Genomic DNA, 21,922 nt, shown 5'->3' on the forward strand with positions numbered 1-21,922 from the left:
CAGGGCAACACAAGAATCAACCAGTAAATGCATAAATAAGCGGAACAACGAATCGGTATCTTTCTCCCCTCTCTAAAGTCAATTTTTTTTTAAAGTTTTTTAAAAAATTTCAAGCTACCGGATGTGCCCTCCTTGAGGCACACCACTCAAATCTTTTGCAGTGGCAGCTCGTCCCATTCTTACCCCCTGAACCTGACTCCACGGCCCCCTTTTCTCTGACCTTCCTGCCTGGTCTTACTTCTTTCCCATTAATTTCTTGAGAGCCAAAGCATCTCGCCTGTTGCTTTTTCTATTCTAGGCCCACCCTTGTTTAACTGTCCTCAGCTTGTACTCTAAAAGACAAATGAATGCATGAGTTAAATAACTAAATTCAAGGTCCTTATTTTGAAAGTCCCGGGGGCGGGGCGGAGCGGGGGGGGGGGCGCGGGGGGCGGGGGGGACGGGGGGACCATAAGCTGGACATCAATTTTTTAAAACATAAAGTGCTGAGATGATAATAGAAAGTGGGTGAATGTAAACTGGAATTCCTTCAACTAACTTTCCTTACCGTATTTAAGGGCATAGCCTTGTCCTCAATGAACTCAACTTTTTTTTTTACTTTTCATTTATTGATTTTAGAAGGAGAGAAAAAGAAACATTAATTTGTTTTCCACGTAATTATGCATTCATTGGTTGATTCTTGAATATTCCTTGACCAGGGTTAGAACCCTCAACCTTGGCATATCAGGAGTTTGCTCTAACCAACTATCTGGCCAGGGCTGAACTCAACTTTTAGACTGATTATTTTTTAGTTCTTTCAAAGGGCCCATCAGTTTTAGAAAATTGCCCTATTTGATTGGCCATAATGTAGATACTTAATATTTTTTTTAGATTTTATTTATTTACTTTTAGAGGGAAGGGAAGGAGAAAGAGAGGGAGAGAAACATGTTTGAGCAAAACACCAATCACTTGCCTCTCACACACACCCCCAGCTGGGGACGTGGCCCACAACTCACTCAGCATGTGCCCTAGCTGGGACTCAAACCTGCAACCTTCCAATTTGCAGGCCGGTATTCAATCCACTGAGACACACAAGCCAGGGCTTAAATAATTTTTTTAAATGTGTAAGTTTCATCACAATGTCCTGAACAAAATTCAGCAAAGCACTCTTGTCAGACGCAAAATGACTAGACTTGTACTGTTCCAAGCCAGAAGGAACCCTGGAAATACTTGAGTATAATATCCAATCCCCTCTCCCCATTTTACTAAGGTCAACAAAGGGACTGTCCTGCTCACCACTACAGCCCAGTCTCGTCATGCTAGAGTCCCACGTCTTAATTACTGTGAGGTTTGTGCTGAGGTAGAGGTAAACCTCCAGGTGCTACTGCCAATGGGGGGTGGGGGGCAGTGCCTTGGAGGGCAGCAATGGCTGAACAGCAGCAATATTTAAGGGCTTGCAGAGATTGAAATTCACTACAAGGATTTCATATAGAGGCCCTCATTTATTTCTGTTTAACACACAAAAACTTTGCTTACTGAAAAAAATCTGAATTTTAAGTTTACTCATAAATCAACCTTTTTAATTGAATCCTTTATCTCAAGAACTAAACTGGCTTAATTTATTAGCCAGTTTTATAGGAAATAAACTAACTGCAAAATAAGGAAATGGAGCTGAGAGATGAAAACATAAAAAAGGAAACCGTAAGTAAATCTAATCTGTTTCCACCCAAACTAGCAGCTTCCACAAACGTGGTTTTAAATTTTAGCAGTAAGAAGTAAACATTTGAGAAGTAAAATTATAAGCAGTTAATCAAATAATTCAGCTTGCTAATATATTGTTTAAACTTGTCACTAAACCAAATAAAACATTTCTGCTAATACTTCGTGAACCAGTTTGTTTCTCTGAATTGGAGGTTGTTTTGAATAACATATTTAAAGATAAATGACCTTTAAGCTCAAGAATTTCAAAGAAGAGGAAAAGACAAACAATAGCACACATCTTTTAACCAGTATTTTTATTGTTTTAGCTTTAATAATCTCTACTGCATAGTTAACTGTATTGCAAACAACTAAAGAACTAAAAAGTTTAGCTTCTACTTTCGAGGGAGTTATTTAACAACCTCATTTTTCTTTTATGAAAGACTAATTAAATAACTTTTTCTTTTATGATGTTCAGCTGAAAGCTTTCTTATTTAAAAAATATGAAGAAAGGCTAAAAATGAATGATTTTTCTTAATATGTTTGGGGATAATGTCATTTCTTTTATGTACATTTGGCTCACACTCTATAAAGCCTTTGAAACTAAAATCATCTGAGGTCAGAAATTCATCAGCCCAGCATTTATAAGAGAGGATGAACTGGTTTAATCTTAATTGGTAAGTTTTTTTATTGAGTGTCAGAAATGTCTATTAAGTATTTAACATTTTAGGTATTCATTGTATTTTTGTTTTAAAAGTAGTGGGTATGATATTAACAGTTTCAATACCTAGAGGCAGTGTGAAATTAATCAACTCTTTATTTTACCCCTTGATTAACAATTTCTTTGAAGAGAGATTAATGAAATCTGCAAAAGCCCCTTTTCTCATCAGATTGAATTAACTTTATATGAATGTAAATAAGTTTGGATGTGCTCTAGAGACATCTTGACTTCCTTAAATGCTTTAAAAATTAAAATAAACAATCTGGAATTCCTAACATAGGGTCCAGGAAAGCAGATTTTGCAGAGCTATTTGGAGTTCTGTGTCATGGTGCTATTCATCTCATTTTCACTAATAGTTCATTCTTATCTTCAAAATATTGAGAATTTTTACATGAAGGAAGTTTTTCTTCCACAGGTAAATGAAGTAACTAACATGTGATTAATTAAAAGATGCAGATAGGTTGTTCGATTTCAAAGATAATGTCCTGTTAGGGCAATCAATAACTGCAGCTGCCCTAAAATGGAATAGCCTGTTCCCAGAAAGTATGAAAACCTGCAGTAACTCGAGATATTTGAACAGCAGGTAGGTATGTTTTATCCAGGAAGCTACAGAAGAAATAGTATATGCACAAACCTTTAACCTAAGATCCCTCAACTGTTATTTGGCCCTGGGACTGAGCCCAAGGTACCCTGTACATAATACCACTAACTTCTTTGAAGAGTTCTATCTGAAAATGTGTATATTTAGCATTTCTACATTTGGTTGATTTTTTTAAAAGATGTTATTTATTTACTTAAAGAGGGGAAAAGGAGGGAGGAACAGAGGGAGAGAAACATCAGTGTATGAGAGATACAGCCACTGGTTGCCTCTAGCATGTCCCCAATTGGGGACCTGGCCTACAACCCAGGCATGTGCCCTGACTGGGAATCTAACTGGCAACCTTTTGGTTTGCAGGCCAGCACTCAGTCTAACTGGCAACCTTTTGACTTGCAGGCCAGCACTCAATCCAATGAGCCACACCAGCCAGGACAGCTGATTTTTAACAGAAAAAAAATTATTTCATTCGATAATTTAGTGAAATTGAGAGTTTTAGGTAGTCCGTCAATCCAATATGTAGCTGCCAGAACTACTTGAGAGCACCTTTGTTTTTTTATTTATTTATTCATTTTATAAAGAGAGAGGAAAGTAGAGAGAGAGAAACATCGATTTGTTGTTCCACTTATTTATGCATTCATTGGTTGATTCTTGTATTTTCCCTGACCAGGGATGGAACCCACAGCCTTGGTATATCAGGAACAATGCTCTAACCAAATGAGCTACCCGGCCAGGGCTGAGAGCATCTTTTTTTAGTTGCCTGTTTCCAAGTCTCACCTCAGACTTTTTGAATCAGAATATCCTAGAAGTGGGCCTAATAATCTGTATGTTTAAAAGATTTCCCAGGAAGACATATTGGGTTGTTTGGGGTTTGTTGTTTTTTTTAAGTATAAGACTAAACTACAAATTGCTGGGGGAAGGGGATATAAGGAGACTAAGTGGTAATGGGGGGAAAAAACAAAAATTAAATTGGAAAAAACTAAACTACTGAACTATAGGTTCTAGGGCTCCACATTCAGGAGATAAAATCGTAAAGAAATACAAGGCAGTGGTTACTTTTGGAGGGAGGACTAGGACACTTGAAGCCACATTAGGGACGGTTGGCAAAGCCAGCCTAGGGTGATTACAAGGGTGTTTCTTTCTTTTTTTTTTTTTAATGGAAAAAACTTTAATCTCCTAACAAATATACAATGAAATATGAGACTCCTCTCACTCCAGGAACCTCCTTTCCCAGTTCCCCTCCCCAAGGCAACCACTGTTAATGGTTTCTTGTATATCTTTTCAGAAAGGAGACATTTTCTATCCACACACAAACATAAATGGATATGTGGTCCCCTACTTTTTTGCTCAGTGACAGCTGTGTGGTGTTTCTCTTTATAATAGTTCACTAGACTATTAATTTTAAAATGTTCCTAAAGGATTCTGCTGCATACTCAAATTTGGGACCCCCAAGATCTGGTGACATCTGATATTTTTTCTTTCTGTCCTTAAATATTCTATTTCTATAAGTCTTTGTCTCAGGTGGATTAAATTCAGCTACTTTTGTCTTTCCTGGGGGAGAGGTAGACAGCGGGAAGGGATACTATTTAGTTTGGGGGTTTTTTGTGTGTGTTTTTTTTTAATGCAGAATGCTTCATGAATTTGCATGTCATTCTTGCACAGGGCCCGAGTATCACTCCATCTTCTCTGTATCATTTCAACTCTAGTAGATGCATTGCTGAAGCAGGCACTGCCCTTTTTTGACACCTACATGCATAATTTTATAAGCTGTATCATTTTGTACTATTTTCTACATTTAATAAGTGGAATTGTATACAAGCATATTTTTTTTCCTTTAAAAATCTCACAATTGCATTGTGTTGGGAAAATAAAAATAGTGCTTCTTTTGTACCAAAACAGTAATTGCTTTCTTAAAATATGTTTTCCAGTGGTTTTTATTTTTGTTTTGTTTTTCTAAATAAGTTCATTAATGCATGCTCATTGCTTTTTTAAAAAAGTATTTTAGAAATTTTTGTATATTGTAGAGACGTCCTTCATTCTGTACTTATTGGCATAGGATACACAAAAGGACCTATTTTTTTTAATATACTAATGGATGGTAATTACTGTAATAGGGTATTACTATGTAATCAGTGGGTAAGGGGAAATAAGGATTTATTACTAGTGGGTACAAAGTTACAGTTTTGCAGATGAAAATGTTCTGTGGATTAATAGCAATAATAGTTGCAGAATAATGTGATTGTACTTAATGCCCCTAAAGTGCATACCTAAAAATGGTTAAAATGGTAAATTGTAGTATATTTTACCTCAATTAAAATAATCATTCCTACCGCAAAACATTACAGCTGTGTCACCACCTAATCCAGATTACTAGAAGGACCTAATTTGAAATTCTCATTAATTATTATATACTAGTCTCCTTTTTTTACTTCATAACACATAAAGTGACTAGACTACTTGATATAGGAAACTCAATGTCTAAAAAATGCCCTCACTAAATTTTTGGTGAATAAATGAAATAAACAGTCAAATATATGCATTTTTAAGATCACTGGTAAAAATTAATCTTCTCTCAGCCTCCTAGACCTTCCTGTGTTTCTTTGGGCATGTCACTTTACCTTTGAAAGTCTCACTTCTCTATTAAAGAAATATATTAGCTAAGAATATGATCAGTAACATCCCTTGCAGCTCTAACAATCTTATCCTTGAAGCTAAGCTATCTTATTACAATCCCTTCTTTAGAAAACTAAACATATAAAATAGTTTGATTCTCTCCTTTATTTTAATGGACCATCTTGATTAGCAAAAGAGAAAAAATATGTATATAGACGCATAGGATACTCTCTAAAAATAATTCATAAATTGACATTTATTAACTTTAGAATTATAGAAAAGTATAATTTTTTAAAGCTGTGCATGCATCTTTCTCCTGTATACACAGCCACAGGACTTTTGTTCTTTACTTCCTTATGCCCTTAGGAAAAATCATAACACTCTAACAACAATATTTAATTTCCTGCTGTTCACCAGGCACTATTCCAAGAACTAGAGAAACAGTAGTGAACAAAACGAAGTCCTTGACCCTGCTCTCATGGAACTTACGTTCTAATGGAAGAGAAACAGACAATAAGCAAGCATCTGTCAGTTGGTAATAAGTACTAAAAGAAAAGAAAAGGGGAAGAGAGAGAGAGAGAAAATAAAAGAAAAAAGAGAGAAAGAAAAGGAAAGAAGGGAGGGAGGGAGAAAGGAAAGGAGGGAACCTTAGAGGGGATTGACCTTTTAGATACAATGTTCAGAGAAAGTTTCTCTGGTTAGTAAACAGGTGGGCAGAAACTTTAAGGAAATGATGCTCTGTGGACATCTAGGGGAAGAACGTTCCAAGGCGTGAGCATAGCAAGGGAGGATGCCATTAAACAGCAGCTTGCTCCACAAGTTGGAGGCAAGGAGGCCAGTTGTGGCTAGAGTGAAGAAAGCAAGAGAATGCTGGGAAATGACACCTGAGAAAGAGCTGAGAACTAGGTCATGTAGCTACATGAGTAAGTAAGCAAGAGAATGGACGGAAATGACACTAGAGAGCTAAGGGCCATGTGGAACTTTGTAAGACTGGTAAGTACTTAGGCTTTTATTCTGAGTGAGAGGGGAAATTGAGAATTTTGAGATCTAATGAGAATGGTGTGAGATCTAATTTAGATGTTTTGAAAAGATCATTCTGCCTACTATGTGGAAAACAGACTGCAGGGAGGTAAGAGCTTATGCTACTTACTGAAAGTGGGTTGTGGATTCCCAGTGTCAGCATTAAGAAATTAGGGAGAGTGTTAATATATTTGTTAAGAACATGAATTTTAGAGTCAACCACTCTCAGTACCCAGTCATTTATGTAATAGTTTCTTGGCTCTAGGGCAAGCCCTAACCTTTCAAAGCCTTTGCTTTTCCCTTTAGACTTTGTCCTAGCTGCTTAATCTCTTAGCTGCTTTTTTTCTTTTCTAACATCAGAAAAACCATATCATCTATTATTAGATAAATTGATTGTAACCTACACTGCCATCCCTTGTAAAATGTATTTAATGATTTCTGTGGAAATAAAGACCAACCAAATGAGGAAAGCAAAACCTATTTATTCTGAGATCCCAAAATAAAGGAGTCAGCCACATTCACTTACACTTTGGCAGACACCCAAAGGCAGGCAGAGGCATAGGGAAGCTTTATAGTGGCAAGAAAGGGAAGCCTGCTGGCATGGGGAAGCTGTAGGCAGACTAATCATAGGGGTGGGGTATCCTATGTGATTGGTTAGAGGTGCATATTTGGCTTTCTCCTGTAGGTCCTAAATTGATGGGGGGGGGGTGAGGGGGCGGGGAAATTAGGAAAGCCGTTGGGTATTAATCAAGTCCTGGTCATTTGGGGCCAAATGTAACATGTGTTACTGTTTAGCTTCCTGGTCACCAGGGGTAACAGTCTGACTTCCTGCAAGTCTGGCTTACAGCAGACTAGCTTTCTGAGCTGTTTATGGTAGATAAGGGGTTGGTTCCTGGGCAAGTTGCTGCAGGGTGTGCGTAAAAGTTCTATTTTTTTTCAAAATTCTATTTTTATATATGGTCTAGCCATCATCCCTTAGTATTTCAGTCTCTCACTACTTTGCATCACTCACAGTTATCTTGAGTTAGAGTATTTACCATAGGCTAAAAGGTTAATGTCCTTGTGAAGTGCTTAATTTAGCATGATTTCCCACCACAAGAATTAACAACCTCAATACTTTATTTTTTCTAGCACTAACATATTATTTCTTTTCATTTTCAGTGGTTACCAATGACACAGGAACTGAGCTTCCAAAAATTTATTGAGCAATCTGACTTACTAGAAGAACTTAAATACGACTTCAATGAAAAGGCTGAGTTGAGACACCTCGATACACAAAGGCCATTTGTCTTTAATTATTATAAAAATGTCCCTGAGAGGAATTGCAAGCGCTACCAAGCCCTTGGCCATTTGCTTGAAAAATACATTTATGAGCTTTTAGAGAAAGTATGCAAATTACAAAAAGTATATATCCCACCAGAAGCTGATAAGGAACCAAGAAGCTTCTTTTTTATGAGTGAGACAGCATTAACAAATCATAATTCTGCTCTTCTTGTCCTTCTTCAAGACCATGGGGTCTTTCGAGCTGGTCAGTGGAGTCAGCAGGCAATAATACATCATGGTCTACAACATGGAAGTCAGATACCATGTATTCAAATGGCTTTGCAAGCACATCATGATGTAATTGTGCTAAATCCCAATGACAATTTTGTGGACCTAAAGATGGAAAAAGAATGGAAAGGTCTTTTAACACAAAATATTGAGTCCTCTTCTCTAAAAATGGTTCAAACTGAGAGCTTTTTATCTCTCCAGTATATTCCAAAAAGATGCAGCAACACTCCTGAAGAACACATGGCTTACATTTGGGATTACTTCATTTCAAAGACTGAAGGCAAGGATGTTGCCTTCATTGTACATGGTTATGGAGGCTTGGTTTTCATGGACTTACTTGTTCATAGGAAGTGGGAAGTGATGAGCAAAGTATATGCTGTTGCACTTATTGACTCTCAACATCATGTAAGACACCAGCTGGGAAGTGATGTACAGTTATTAGCATGGATAAAACACCACTGCCGTGAATGGGTGACAAGCCCTAAGCCTCTGGATAAACCTGCAACTACTGTTTTGAAAAAAGAGTTTCCTATGGTTTCTGCTGGTACGGAAAAACATGACTTGGCCCTTTCCTCTAGCCTTCAGTCAATTTTTAAATACTTTAAAAGAGCTCTGAAAGCCAAAATGACTGTTAATTTCTCTCATGCACCAAAAGTAACTAGAAGCTCCACAAAAATAAAGCAAAGTGCTTAAGTTACCTTCTTGTCATGTATGATTTTCTTTCATTCCACTGAAACTTTGTTAATGTAGATACTAGAAGAAAAAGAAAACTTCTAGCTCACATGCAATATTATATTCTGGATTAAGATTTGATTTGTTAATTTGTCTAAAGCAAATATCTTCTCTTTTGTAGCCAATTGATGAACCAGGAAGTTAGTACATACCATCATTAAAGTTTATAGTATTAGTCAAGTTAGAGGATGTTTCTTTTGAAAAGCGACTTTCTTACGGCTTAAGAGAATGACACCATAACCATAGTGAATAGAAATTAAATATTAAGTCAATCTTTGATTTCTATGTGATTAATACCATATTAAAATTGCAAGTGAACATAAAAATTAAATATCATAAGCAAATTCCATTCTTGGTATGTTTTTTTATTTTTATTTATTTATTTTTAGAGAAAGGGGAAGGGAGGGAGAAAGAGGGGGACAAAAACATTAATGTGAGAGATTGCCTGTCATGTGCCGAGACCAGGGACAAAACCCACAACCTAGACATGTACCCTGACCAGAAATCAAACCATCAACCTCTCACTTTGTGGGACAATGCCCAACCGAGTCACACTGGCCAGGGCCCATTCTTTGTATGCTGGTGTTCTTATGTTTAAATTTTTTGGTCATGTGTGTATTTATTCAAACCTTTAGCTAACATTTGAGTGTCTACTATGTGCCAGTCAATATTAGGTCTTGGGAACACAGGCAAACAAGGCCAACATTGTCTTTATCCTTATGGAGTTTAAATAAACCACAAATTGCAAGTGTGAGGAGTGTTAAGAAATAAAGGATGCATGGAACGTCTAACATAGCTAACAAGCCTTGGGGTTCAAAGAATAGTTCCCTGAGAAAATGGTGCTTAGTTTTAAGAACAGTAGTAGTTAACTTGGAAAACAATCAGAGGCAAAGGAACACTAGGCAGGAGGAAGAAATCCAGTTCAGGTAAAGCAAAAATATTATGAGGCAGTAGGGTTAAAGAAAACATTATGCGTTGACATTTATAACAACAGTAAGGAAGACTACATTCAAGAGGCATTACTACAATGGGGGTTTTGCAGTAAGGGTTAGAGATCAGGATAAACTCTAAAACACAAGGATGAGTGGAGGGGATTTGCAGCCAACGAGCAGGGTAGTTAGGTCACTGAATGGAAAATTACTAAATGATAATATCAGGGGGTAAGAGAGATTCTTGCTGTAGGAAAGCCAGGGTGATATGATATTAAGAGTGGAGGATGAAGTATTTTATCACATATAAAGGATAATCCAATATCAAGGATGGGAGATTTTCACTGAACTAATTCAGCAGAATTCTTGCTAAAACTGGACTAAGCCAACTAAGGACAGAGTCCAACATTGGAGCCTATTTGAGAGGAGGTCTTAGGGGAGCCAGACTCAGATTTGGTTAAGGAGAGGTTTATTATCAGTAGCTGGAAAGTTAAATTAGAGAAATAAGCAAAGTCCATCGTTAAGATTCTCAACTTTAAAAAAAAAAAGATTTTCAACTTTATTCTAATGACAGTGAAAGCTATTGGATAGTTTTAGACAGAAGAATATTATCAGATTTACATTTTATAAAGAATATCCTGCTCAGGCTGGTGTGGCTCAGTTGGTTGGAGCATTGTCCCGTAAACTAAAAGGTTGAGGGTTCGATTCCTGGTCAGGGTACATGCCCAGGTTGTAGATTCAGTCCTCAGTTGGGGCGTGTACGAGAGGCAGCTGATCAATGTTTCTCTCTTACATAGATGCTTCTCCCCCTTTCTCTCTCCTTTCCCATCTTTAAAAATCAATAAGGATGGCCTCAGGTGAGGAAAATTTCCTGACTTCAGTTTGGAGAATATATAGGAAAGAGGACAAGCTTGGAAGCAGAGAAACCAAATTAATTTTGGCAATAGTCTGAGAAATGCTTAGTACCCCTAATGAACAACATTTTGTGATTGATTGGAGGTCAGAAATTAGGAGAAGTAAATGACAAGAATTACTCCCACATTTTTTACTTCAGTGACTCAATGTATAGAAATACTGTTTACTGACATAAGGACTCCTGGTGAAAAATGTATTTTAGCTATTCCAGAAAGTTTTAAAAGAGAAAAAACAATAGCTTGCAAATTATTTTTTTAGCTTTTCCCGTAAATCAGTAATGTCTATACTATACATTTTTTGCACTTGAAAAATTGACTCTCTGCCGTATCTAAGACATACAGATGTTTCTGTACATAGCTACATCTAATATCTACTTTTTTAACCTAGCATATATTCTAATTCTTGTTATGGGATGAGTATTTGTATCCCCCTGGGATTCATCTTAACCTCCAATGTGATAGTTTTAGAATTTAGAAGTGATTATATCATAAGTGTGAGCCCTAATTAATAGGACTAGTGCTCTTATGAAAGACACCAGAGGAATCCCTTCCACCATGTGAGGACACAGCAAGAAGACAACCATCTATGAACCAGGAAGAGGCCTTCACCAGACACTGCATCTTCTGGTTCCTTGATCATGGACTTCCCAGTTTCCAGAACTGTGAGAAATTGATGTTTGTTGTGTAAGCCCCGAAGTCTATGATAGTCTGTTATACCAAGCTGAACAGACTAAAACAATGCCTTATTAGCAAAGACATAAGATTTCAAGTGTCTCTTCTTTATGCACCATGCACCATAATTTTTTTAAAAAGTACTGAATTGTACATCAATACATGCAAATTTTTAAAAAATCTCAGCTTTGAATAAACCATTTAATCTCTCCCAGCCTTCATTTCCCATTTTATAAATGAGGTGAGCTTTGAAGTCCCTTCAAGATAATCTATCTAGAATATATTTAATGGTCCTAATGTAAAAAGCACCAAAAGTAAAAAAAGTTTCACCAAAAAGCTATTCTATCTTGCATTCAATTAGCCAAAAGTTGATATATCTCTCAGCCCCTAAATTTAAATTTACTGTTTAACCTGGTATAGTCAAAGCTCTGGTTAGTTAGAGCATCGTCCCAATAGGTTAAGGTTTTGGGTTCGATCCCCAGTGAGGGCACATACAAGAATCAACCAATAAATGCATAAATAATTGGAACCAAAAAAATAGATATTTCTCTCTCTCTCTCTAAAATCAATCAATAAAAAAAATTCTAAAGGATATGCCTGGAAGCAAGAGAAAAATCCTTCCTAGAATGAATGTTTTCAGGTTTTTTAGTGGATTTGAAATTAAGGAAGATTAAATAAAGATGGGAGAAAGCAAGGTGGGGATTGGTTTAGAGGATAATTAACAAGATTCTGTGCTCCCTTGGTTACAACCCTGACAGGTTTGAAATAGAGGACTGATCTGGTATTTCAAAGGAGTGTTAATTTAGATGCACAAGAACAATGGACAGGGCTTGCTTAAGGCAAAGATGCACCTTTTTTAAAAAAGGTACTATTCTCTTTTTTTCTATTGACTTTTAGAGATAGAGAAGAAGGTGGAGAGAAAGAGAGAAATGTTGGTCTTGCTGTTCCACCAATTTATACATTTATTGGTTGATTCCTGTATGTGCCTTGGCCCAGGATTGAACTCGCAATCTTGGTATATCAGGATGATGCTTCAACCAACTGAGCTACCTGGCCAGGGCCAAAGATAACCCTTTTACTAAAAAAGTTACATGCCTGCGGTGTGACTACCCACCATGACCTGCCCAATGAGGATTTTTTAAAAGGTTTTATTTATTTAACTTTTAGAGGGGAAGAGAGAGAGAGAAACATCAATGTGAGTATATGGATCAGTTGTCTCTTGCACAACCCCAACTGAGGACCTGGCCTGCAACCCGGGCATGTGCCAACTGGGAATCCAATGGGGACCTTTTGATTCACTGGCTGGAGCCCAACTGAGCCACATCAGCCAGGGCCCAATGAGGAATTTATAATCAGGTCACCCTTTGAGATTACTTTCCATCATTGCACTTGTCAATTTTATTACAGAACTCCTTTTTCATCCACAATAGCCTTTAGTAAGTATAAGGAGATAACTCATTGTAGTTTTGATTTGCATTTGTTAATGATTAGTGATGTTAAACATCTTTCCATGTACTTACTGGCTATTTCAATATGTTGTTTAAAGGAATGTCTATTTAAGTTCTTTGCCCACTTTTGAATTGGGTTGATTTTCTTTCATTATAGAGTTGTAGCAGTTCTTTGTATATTCTAGATAGTAATCCCTTATCAGATGTGTGATTTATAGTTGTCTTTTTACTCTTAATAGTGTCCTCTGATGTACACAAGATTTCAATTTTGACAAAGCCCAAAACATCTATTTTTTCTTTTGTGGCCTGTGCTTTTGGGGTCATCTCCAAGAAATCATTGTCAAATCCAATGTCATGACGTTTTCCCATGTTTCTTTCTCAGTTTTATAGTTTTCATACTTACGTTGACGTCTTTGATCCACTTTTGAGTTAATTTTTGTATATAGTTTTAAGCTTTCCTTTCCCCCGTAAATGATGTTGTACCTTGTGTTTTAATAATGACGACTCAATTAAAACCCTTTAAAATTCTGGGCTGGGTGGAGGAAAAAATGTGCTGGGTAAACAAAACACATACAGATTTCATTTTGACCCAAAGGACACACTAATTTACAGCATGTGCATTAACTTCATTTTCACATTAAATCTTCGAATGAGCCAAGGTCAGGAAAAGACATTTAGTGTTACCTAGCAGAGTCTAAGCACTCTACCAGGTACTGGCGATAAACCGGTTAAAAAGGTTAGTAAGTTAAATTCGTAGCATTAAGGAGTTCAAAGCTGAGTGAAACTTGTGATAACATCGTTTTATTTTAGTATTACGTGAGTAAATGCTTATAAAGGGACTACGCAGGAAGTAGATTAAGAAAAGAGAATTAGAGTTTTAAATAATAGGGGAACAAAGAAAACAAAGAAAAATAAAGGAGAACAGAACAAAAACTCCCAGCTACCAAGCCCGTCTCTGTTGAGAGGTTTGGAAGCAACAGTGAAAAGGATGGTAACCACCCTCCTTATTCCACAGCCCGGCTTTCCAGACTGAAATGCTTGCCCCTGCGTCGTGACGACATAAGATCGCGCGGACAGGACAGGGCGGGATTTCCGGCAGTGAACCGCGCAGGTCAGGAGTCAGCGACGGTTATTGCGAGACCTGATACTCGAGCTGTGGATCAGGTGTGGCGGTGTCCTCGGACAGGCGGCACTTCACCGCAGAGTCCTGCGTCCTCTCTGGGTGCTTGCGGTTTGCACCGGCGGGAGCCACTGTCTCTGTAGTCCTGGTATGGGCGTTTATTGTCATCTCCCAGTGAGCGTTGAGTGGAGGGACGCGGGAGACGTTGTAAGATAAGACTTAGTGGAGCATGTGCACTCAGAAGACGCACGGTTCAGAGGAAACCCACGTTGATGCACAACATACTTCTATTGGTCGATATATGTATATATAAAACTTGAATTTTTGGAAACTTTAGGTGTGCTGTCTACTTAGGAGAAAGTACCTAGTTGTACTGTGTTGGGTTGGCATTGTACAGAAATTAACAGCCATATTGGTCTAAAAACGTCAAACTTTTTTTTTCCATTTGTACATGGGTAATGCACTCTATTAAGCATTTAAGGCCTTATCTCTCTGTATGAGTTTGATTACAGAAACTAATAAAGCAGTCTCTAATGAAAAAAGGAAGCCCAGTGATTTAAGAATCTAAATAGTACAATACCGGGAACAAGAGCAGTGTTTCCCACAATGAAACCTAATATTTTAGGTTTTCATTTCTATGGTATCCTAAAAATATCAGTTACGGAGACAAAACTAAAAAAAAACAAAAACAAAAAAACCCCGAAAAAAACTCATTCTGAAATCAGAGTTTCTCATATTGGGGCTGAGGACTCCAAGTTAAATATTCCGGGGAGTCTAAATTGTTTTCTTCTTTAAAAGGTGTTTACTCGAAAATACTTGAGTGTTTAATATCTTGTTCCTGCATACATATATGTGATTAGTTTGGCTCAAATAAACTCTTTAAAAAATTCTCTAAAAATAAGAAAAATATTTGAGTGATTTTTGAGAGCATATACTGCCAAGCATTGAGTTCAGTGTTAATAGAAACACAATCTTTGTCCTGATAGTTTACCATCTAGTATGGCAAATAAGAGGCAATTACAACATAGTGTTACAAGTGCATACTATGATAGAGAAGTACATAGTGCTATAAGAACTAATAGGAATACTTGATCTAAAGTTTGAGGTGAATTGCCAGTGAGGTGTAGCTGAACAGGTGAGCAAAGGATGATTTCAAGAAAAACTTTATAAGCTTTGTTTATAAATTTGTACTTGAACCTGGCAGCGGTAGGCTTAGAAATACACATTAGGGATGATATGAGTTCATTGATTAGATTTGCACTTGCTCCAAATGGCTTAAAAGATGAAGAAGAGCAAGTCTGGAGGCTAGGAGATGCAATTAAGAAAATGGAGTTCAGTGTTGGCTGGACAGCTCAGTTGGTTCAAATGTCATCCCCATATGCCAACGTTGTGAGTTCAATCTGTGGTAAGGGAACATAATAGAAATAAGCAATGAGTGCATAAATAAATAGAACAACAAGTTGATGTCTCTCTCTCTCTCTCTCAAAAAGGTAATTAATAAAAAAATTTTTTTATCTTCACAAGAGAACATTTTTTTCATTGCTTTCAGAGAGAGAAGAAGGGAAAGAGAGAAACATCGATTGGTTGCCTCCCTGTATACACCTGGACCAGGGGATCAAACCCACAACCCAGGTATGTGCCCTGACTGGTAATTGAACTGCAGTCCTTTGGCCATGGGACGATGCTTCAACCACCTGAGCCACTATCAGGGCAAGTTAATTAAAAAAAAAAATTTAAAGAAAAAAATGGGGTTGAAAAGAAGTAAATGGATTCAAGAAGTATATAGAAAGTAAAGTGAATATAATTCAAATGTATTAGATATGATATGTGTGTGAGAGAGGACAGTAATCAAATGACTCCCTGTTTCTGGCTTCAGCAAACGAATAGATATCGGTGGCCCTCCCTGAAACAATGGCAGAGGGAGAAGCAGATTGAGAAGGAAAGTGGGAGAGATTATTTCAATTTGTTGCATTTGAGATGTCTTCTAATTCATGGTGATTGAAGGTACTGAGGTAAATTTGACCTCATAGGGAAGATGTTTAAATTGGAAAAGGAGCTAAGTACAGAACTCAGAGGCACCTTTAAAAGGGATGAGGGAATGGAGCATATGAACATGGGTGTACAGGTCAATGAGGCAAGAGATCTAGGAGCATGCAGACTCATTAAAAGAAGTCAAAGGAAGAAAAAAAATTTTCAAGTGTTTTAGTTGCATTTTGTAAAATGTTGAATTTTTTTAAATGTCTTTTGTTAAAGATTTTATTTATTTATCTTTAGAGAGAAAGGAAGGGAGGGAGAAAGAGAGGGAGAGAAACATCAATGTGTGGTTGCCTCCCTCACACCCCCAACTGGGGAATCAGCTTGCAACCCATGCATGTGCCCTGTCTTGGAATCAAACCGGTGATACTCTGCATCTCCAGCCAGCACTTAATCCACTGAGCCACACCATCCAGGGCCGAATTCCTTTTTTTTTCTTTCAAATTGGGCACTAGTTTCTTATCTTTATGCATCTTCATTGTTTTGTGGACCTCTAGACCTTTAGGATAAAATTGTGGAGCTTATATATATTTGCCCTAATTCTGGACATTTTGTTTGGCAGTAGCATTATTTGCTGCAAAATAAAGTCTGAATTGGAGAAGGGGGGTTTATTTTGCTTTGTTTTATTTTAAAACCAGTAGATCTTTCTATATTTCTGTTTTGGAAACTAGTACAGCAACTTCTAGGTGTTTTGTTTTGTTTTTTACTAGTTGCCGTATTCTATAACTTTTCAGCCCTTCGTCTTCATGTGTTGCTTATGTTAGGAATCATATTTGGAACTGTATAGGGTGGGGCAAAGGTAGGTTTATAGTTGTGAGTACACAGAACACAGAGTTTATCCTTGTATTATTATTAATTATTGTAGTTTCCATATGAACAACTGTAAGCCTACTTTTGCCCCTCCCTGTATGTGGTTTAGTATAGAATGGAGAAGAATATAGCATCATGATCTTAGTTAGCCACATCAGTGGTATATAACCTTGTTATCTAGTAACATTAATTTTTCTGGGCCTAGATTCAAATCTAAAAACATGGATCTTCAACATGGACAGTGGTGTGGGAATTGGCTGTGGGAGCATGGGGTGGGATGGGCAGAGGAGGGCAGAGGAGAAGGATTAGGAAAGCTGTAATAGAATAACAATTTTTTTTAAAAGACTAATAAAATAAAATCTTATACCTAAAAAAAATAAATAAAAAGGATCTTCAAAGTATCCTTTAGTCTAAAGCAATAGTGAAATTCGTGTCTAAAATAAGAACCCAAATAAGTTTTACACTTTTGCCTAGGGAGTGATCAGAGGCTCTAGGCCACAGGAGTCCAGGAAAAATTAATGGTGCAGCAAATAAAGTACTAAAATTCTACTTTGTGTTTCAAAAATTGATTGTATTTTGATCTCTCAAATTTATACTTGCACAGTTAGTTGAGAAGTTTTAAAAATCTTTGTATAACTTTTCACTACATTTTTCTCCTTTTGTAGGGGTTTTCTTACCTGACTGTTTTCCTCAAAATGAGTATTAGCATCACCTTCATAAGACCTTTTGCCAGAGTTTTGGTGCCATTTACCCTTAACAGGAAGAGAAGGGTTTTATATTCAGCGATTCTGCAGAGATACATGTCTTCCAAAATACCACCTGTGTCCTCTCCTATTAAGGAGAGTACATCACCTGAACAGCTGGAATTGGATGGGTGGAAAATTACAATGAAATCTAGTGTGCAAGAAGATGTTTCAACAGTCTCAAGTACTAAGGATGAAGATCCTTTAGCGGCCACTAGGGAGTTAATTGAGATGTGGAGATTGCTTGGAAGAGAAGTACCAGAACACATCAGTGATGAAGAGCTCAAAACGATTATGGAATATGTTTCTAAATCATCAAAAAAAAAATATTTAAAATATTTATATGTTAAGGAAAAAATGAAAAAAGCTAAGCAACGAAAAAAGGAAATAAAAGCTGCAGCAAAGGAAAAAGCAAAAGAAGACCAGCTGCTAGAAACCACTAAAAAAGAAAAACAGCAAAACTTTCTATTTCTACGACTTTGGGATAGGCATATGGATATAGCAATGGGCTGGAAGGGTGCCCAGGCCATGCAGTTTGGACAACCTTTGGTTTTTGACATGGCTTATGAAAATTATATGAAACCGAAAGAGCTGCAGAATACTGTTTCCCAACTTTTAGAAAGTGAAGGATGGAACAGAAGAAATGTTGATCCTTTCCATATTTATTTTTGCAATCTTAAAGGAGATGGCCCTTTTCATAAAGAGTTAATTAAACGTTATGGAGAAAAATGGAACAAACTTCTTTTAACAGCAACAGAAAAGTCACACATAGATTTATTTCCAAAGGACAGTATTGTATATTTAACTGCAGATTCTCCCAATGTTATGACTACTTTCAAGCATGACAAAATTTACATAGTGGGAGCTTTTGTAGATAAGAGTATGCAACCAGGCACATCCCTAGCCAAAGCAAAACGGCTGAATCTAGCAACAGAATGCCTTCCATTAGATAAATATTTACAGTGGGACATTGGTACAAAAAATCTCACCTTAGATCAAATAATGCGTATTTTGTTATGTCTGAAAAACACTGGTAGTTGGGAAGAGGCTCTGAAGTTTGTTCCTACGAGAAAACATACTGGTTATCTGGAGATTCCTCAGCATTCTAAAGAGTTTGTCAACAAAGTGAAGAAGTCAAAGACTATTAATTCATTTCCAAAAGGCTCTCTGAACATATACACACAGAAAAGATGACTTGAAAGAAAATACTTAATAGCTTAAAAAGTAAATGGGTTGGAAATACAGGTCTGTTAGTCTTTTCCTAAATGGAATTCACTTGCTCTTTCTCTTAAAGGTTGTCTTTCCAAACTAACTGAAGTATGTATTTTCCCCAATTAAGTAAATATCTGCAAAACTTTGGAAATGCATATTTTTTTTACTATTAAAAAAAATCTTAGAAAGTAAAGAGACTTGTCCAAGTTTGTTGAGCCCAGTAAACCAGTCGTATCATTGTTGCGGCTTTTTTTATGAGTACTTTGAGTCTCTGCCTCCATTTTTCCTTCTTAAATGTTCTTTTAGTTACGTCAGCAACTACCCTTTCATCAAAAATTGATAGAGAAGATATTTCTAAACTTCAGGAGGTCATTCACTTATTAAAATAACAGTAGAGTCCTGGGCATGTCATGGGCATTAAGTTATATTGTTTAACTGAATATTAAAAGATAAGCAATCCCTTGGCATGTCATGGAATTTGGCTATATAATGAAAAATGGGTTTGGGGAGATAAAACTCATTTCTTGTCCTCTTGGAAAAAAAAGTTTTATTTGGTGAATGTTAAATACAGTATTTTCTAGGAAATAGTTTCTTTAGCCATGTGATTTGAATGGAAGTTGCCCTATTTTTACAGACCTAGCTCTCCTGAGTACTGCTGATTATCCCAAAACAGATAGCTCGCTCAAGCTTAGAAATGGGCATCTCACTTTAAGATAGACCAGTCACAACACTTTTCCAAGATTTTTGAACTTGAGAACTAAGATAGCCTGTGTTCTTTACCTGTGGTGGACTTGGCAGATACTCTAGAATTAGTGGTGGATGTGTCCTTTTCTATGAAAAGCCAGGAGAGAGTGAAGCTTACCTACAGAAATCAGGCCAATTTCTGGAGCTGTTCAAATCCCTCCTTCCAATTGTCTCAGGTCTAGCTATAGATTTCCTTTAGCATTTATTAGTTGTTCAAACCTCATGCGATAACCTAGTATCCTAATAAATTCCCCTTTGCCAAAGCCAGTTTGAGTTAGGTTTCTGCCACTTGCCACCTAATGAATCCTAATATGCTTGAGAAAATACTTGTTTCCTAAGAAGGAACTTCAGGAACCATAGTCATTGTAGACTACGAGCACCATTAAAGTTGTCAAAAACAGGAAATAGAGATGTATGGCCAAGCATTTCTACCTAATTTCTCAGCTGAAAATTAGCATAAGATGCCATCCAATGTGTTTCTTAAAGTGAGGCCTAACTTTTACCAAATAACTTAAGTACCTACTTTGTACCAAACAATGCAGTTTACAGAATGAATTATTTAAACAAGTTAGAGGTACTAATATCTTTTTTACAACTATGGAAAATTTATTCAAAATAATTTGGCCTTACAGTATCTTAAAAGATCTGTCTGACTTTAAAGTCCCAGCTTTTAACCTATAAATTATGCACTCTATAATGCAAGAATAAAATGCAATGGAAAAACAAGGCTATGCCTAACCCAGACAGAAATGGGACGGTCCTTGAGGAAGTGATGTGTTCATTTAGAATTGGTGACAAGTGTGATATGAATGAATTTAAACTGTTATTAAGCCCTATTAAAGTGGCATGGTGTCATTACTTGAACTGCTTGAGATATATTGTAGTTAAAATAGCATAGAGGTTAAGATTTCCTGGCAGTGTCCGCACTAGAGTGAGGCAAACAAGGCTCCTAGGGGCACCTTGCTAGTCTCCCAGCCTTATTCCTGGGCTTCCAGTGCCACCCTCACAGGCTCTGACATTGCTTAAATTGCTTAATCTCTTTAAATTTATTATCCTCATCTATAAAAATATTAGAAACTGTATTTGCCATATAAAATGTGCTCTTGTGTAATGCACACTCAGGTTTTTGTGTGCATTTATACACAGGATTGCTATACCCATGCTGTGTAATCATACCCATTTGTAATGTGCATCCTTATATCTCCCTCACAAATTTGGGCTAAAAGTGCATTCATTATACATGGCAAAATATGGTAGTTTTTGACTCATGTAAAACAATATTGTATCCGGCATGTAAGTTTTCTAAGATTGTATTTTTAAGAGAGGAAGGGGGAGAGAAAGAGAAGGAGAGAAACAATGATGTGTAAGAGATACATCCATCTATCACTGCCTCTTGTATGCCCCCAAATGACGACCTGGCCCACAACCTAGGCATGTACCCTGACCGGGAATCGAACCGGCAACCTTTCGGTTTGCAGGCTGGCACTTAATCCACTGAGCCACACCAGCCAGGATAATAACTACTCAGACTATACATTCAAAATGGAATGGAATTTCAGTGGAATGTATGGATTTTTAGTAGTTTATATGAGTTGTGTCCCTTTAAGTAGTACATTCTTATTTCTGTGTAACTATGCAGTTATTTCAGTAGTGCAACTTTAGGATTAAAAATAAGGACCATTTTCTTCCAAACTGCCAAATATTAATTGATTTCTAAGGCTGCTTTTCTTTTATGTAGATAAATCACAATGGCAACCATATCCACTTTGAATTCATATTGATTTTCCAAACTTTTCCAAACTTTTCAGAATTTGGAACTAAGAGAACCTCAGATGCTACTTCAATTTCTCCAAACTAGAGGGTCTGATTTCCCAGGGACTAAGTAGAAGTAATGGTTTTCCTCTCTATTTCAAACATCCAATATGGTAGTATTCTTTGCAGGCAACTATTGTTGCCTATGTTCTAATTGTCTGCTTACCTATTACCAACATGTTTTTATGGAATGCCATTTCTAGTTCTCTTGCTCTTGTCAAACATGCTACCAACTTCCTAGCCTTTAATAACTAAAACAATATTAAAAAGAATCGTTTACTTGTTACTATTATCCCTATATTACCCAGTTGAACTTTATATCCAGATCCTTCAAGCAAGGATTACATCAGTTCTGTTGTTCCTAGCCAGATTCAGTGTCCTTTGCGTGGCATAACTTCCACTTTGATTTCCATTCAAAACAGTTGTTTTATTTTTCTTCATTGGCACATTCATTCGTTTAGCAAATATTTATTGAGAACCCAGTATGTGCCCAGAAGTGTTTTAAATGTTGGTGTTACAGTAATGAACTATTCCCAGCCTTCAGGGATATTAAATTCTGGGCAGAGAGGAGAGAG

General features: G+C 36.9%; 2 protein-coding genes and 1 non-coding gene across 4 annotated transcripts; 2 read left to right on the forward strand and 1 right to left on the reverse strand.

Moving 5' to 3' along the window:
• Window positions 1-4,610: 4,610 nt before the first annotated feature.
• Window positions 4,611-4,721, reverse strand: LOC129073742 (U6 spliceosomal RNA). The gene has a single exon (XR_008529459.1). It is a non-coding gene; the product is annotated as a U6 spliceosomal RNA (small nuclear RNA).
• A 3,075-nt stretch (window positions 4,722-7,796) lies between these two features.
• On the forward strand, window positions 7,797-8,870 carry LOC129073652 (putative protein FAM172B). The gene has a single exon (XM_054577264.1). It carries the CDS (start codon window positions 7,797-7,799, stop codon window positions 8,868-8,870), a length of 1,074 nt encoding a protein of 357 aa, XP_054433239.1.
• A 5,113-nt stretch (window positions 8,871-13,983) lies between these two features.
• TRMT10C (tRNA methyltransferase 10C, mitochondrial RNase P subunit) lies at window positions 13,984-19,004 on the forward strand. 2 transcript variants are annotated; one of them, XM_054577249.1, is made up of 3 exons: window positions 13,984-14,140; window positions 15,542-15,624; window positions 17,502-19,004. In XM_054577249.1, exon 3 carries the CDS (start codon window positions 17,532-17,534, stop codon window positions 18,771-18,773), a length of 1,242 nt encoding a protein of 413 aa, XP_054433224.1. In that variant the 5' UTR covers window positions 13,984-14,140; window positions 15,542-15,624; window positions 17,502-17,531; the 3' UTR covers window positions 18,774-19,004. The 2 variants fall into 2 exon arrangements, with proteins under 2 accessions (XP_054433224.1, XP_054433223.1); XM_054577248.1 differs by lacking the exon at window positions 15,542-15,624 and having other exon boundaries at window positions 14,005-14,140.
• The last annotated feature ends 2,918 nt before the right edge of the window (window positions 19,005-21,922 follow it).

The sequence above is a fragment of the Pteronotus mesoamericanus genome, unplaced genomic scaffold (assembly GCF_021234165.1).
Source record: "Pteronotus mesoamericanus isolate MK-2021 breed Mesoamerican mustached bat unplaced genomic scaffold, CSHL_Meso_final contig_42, whole genome shotgun sequence".
Lineage (NCBI taxonomy): Eukaryota > Metazoa > Chordata > Mammalia > Chiroptera > Mormoopidae > Pteronotus > Pteronotus mesoamericanus.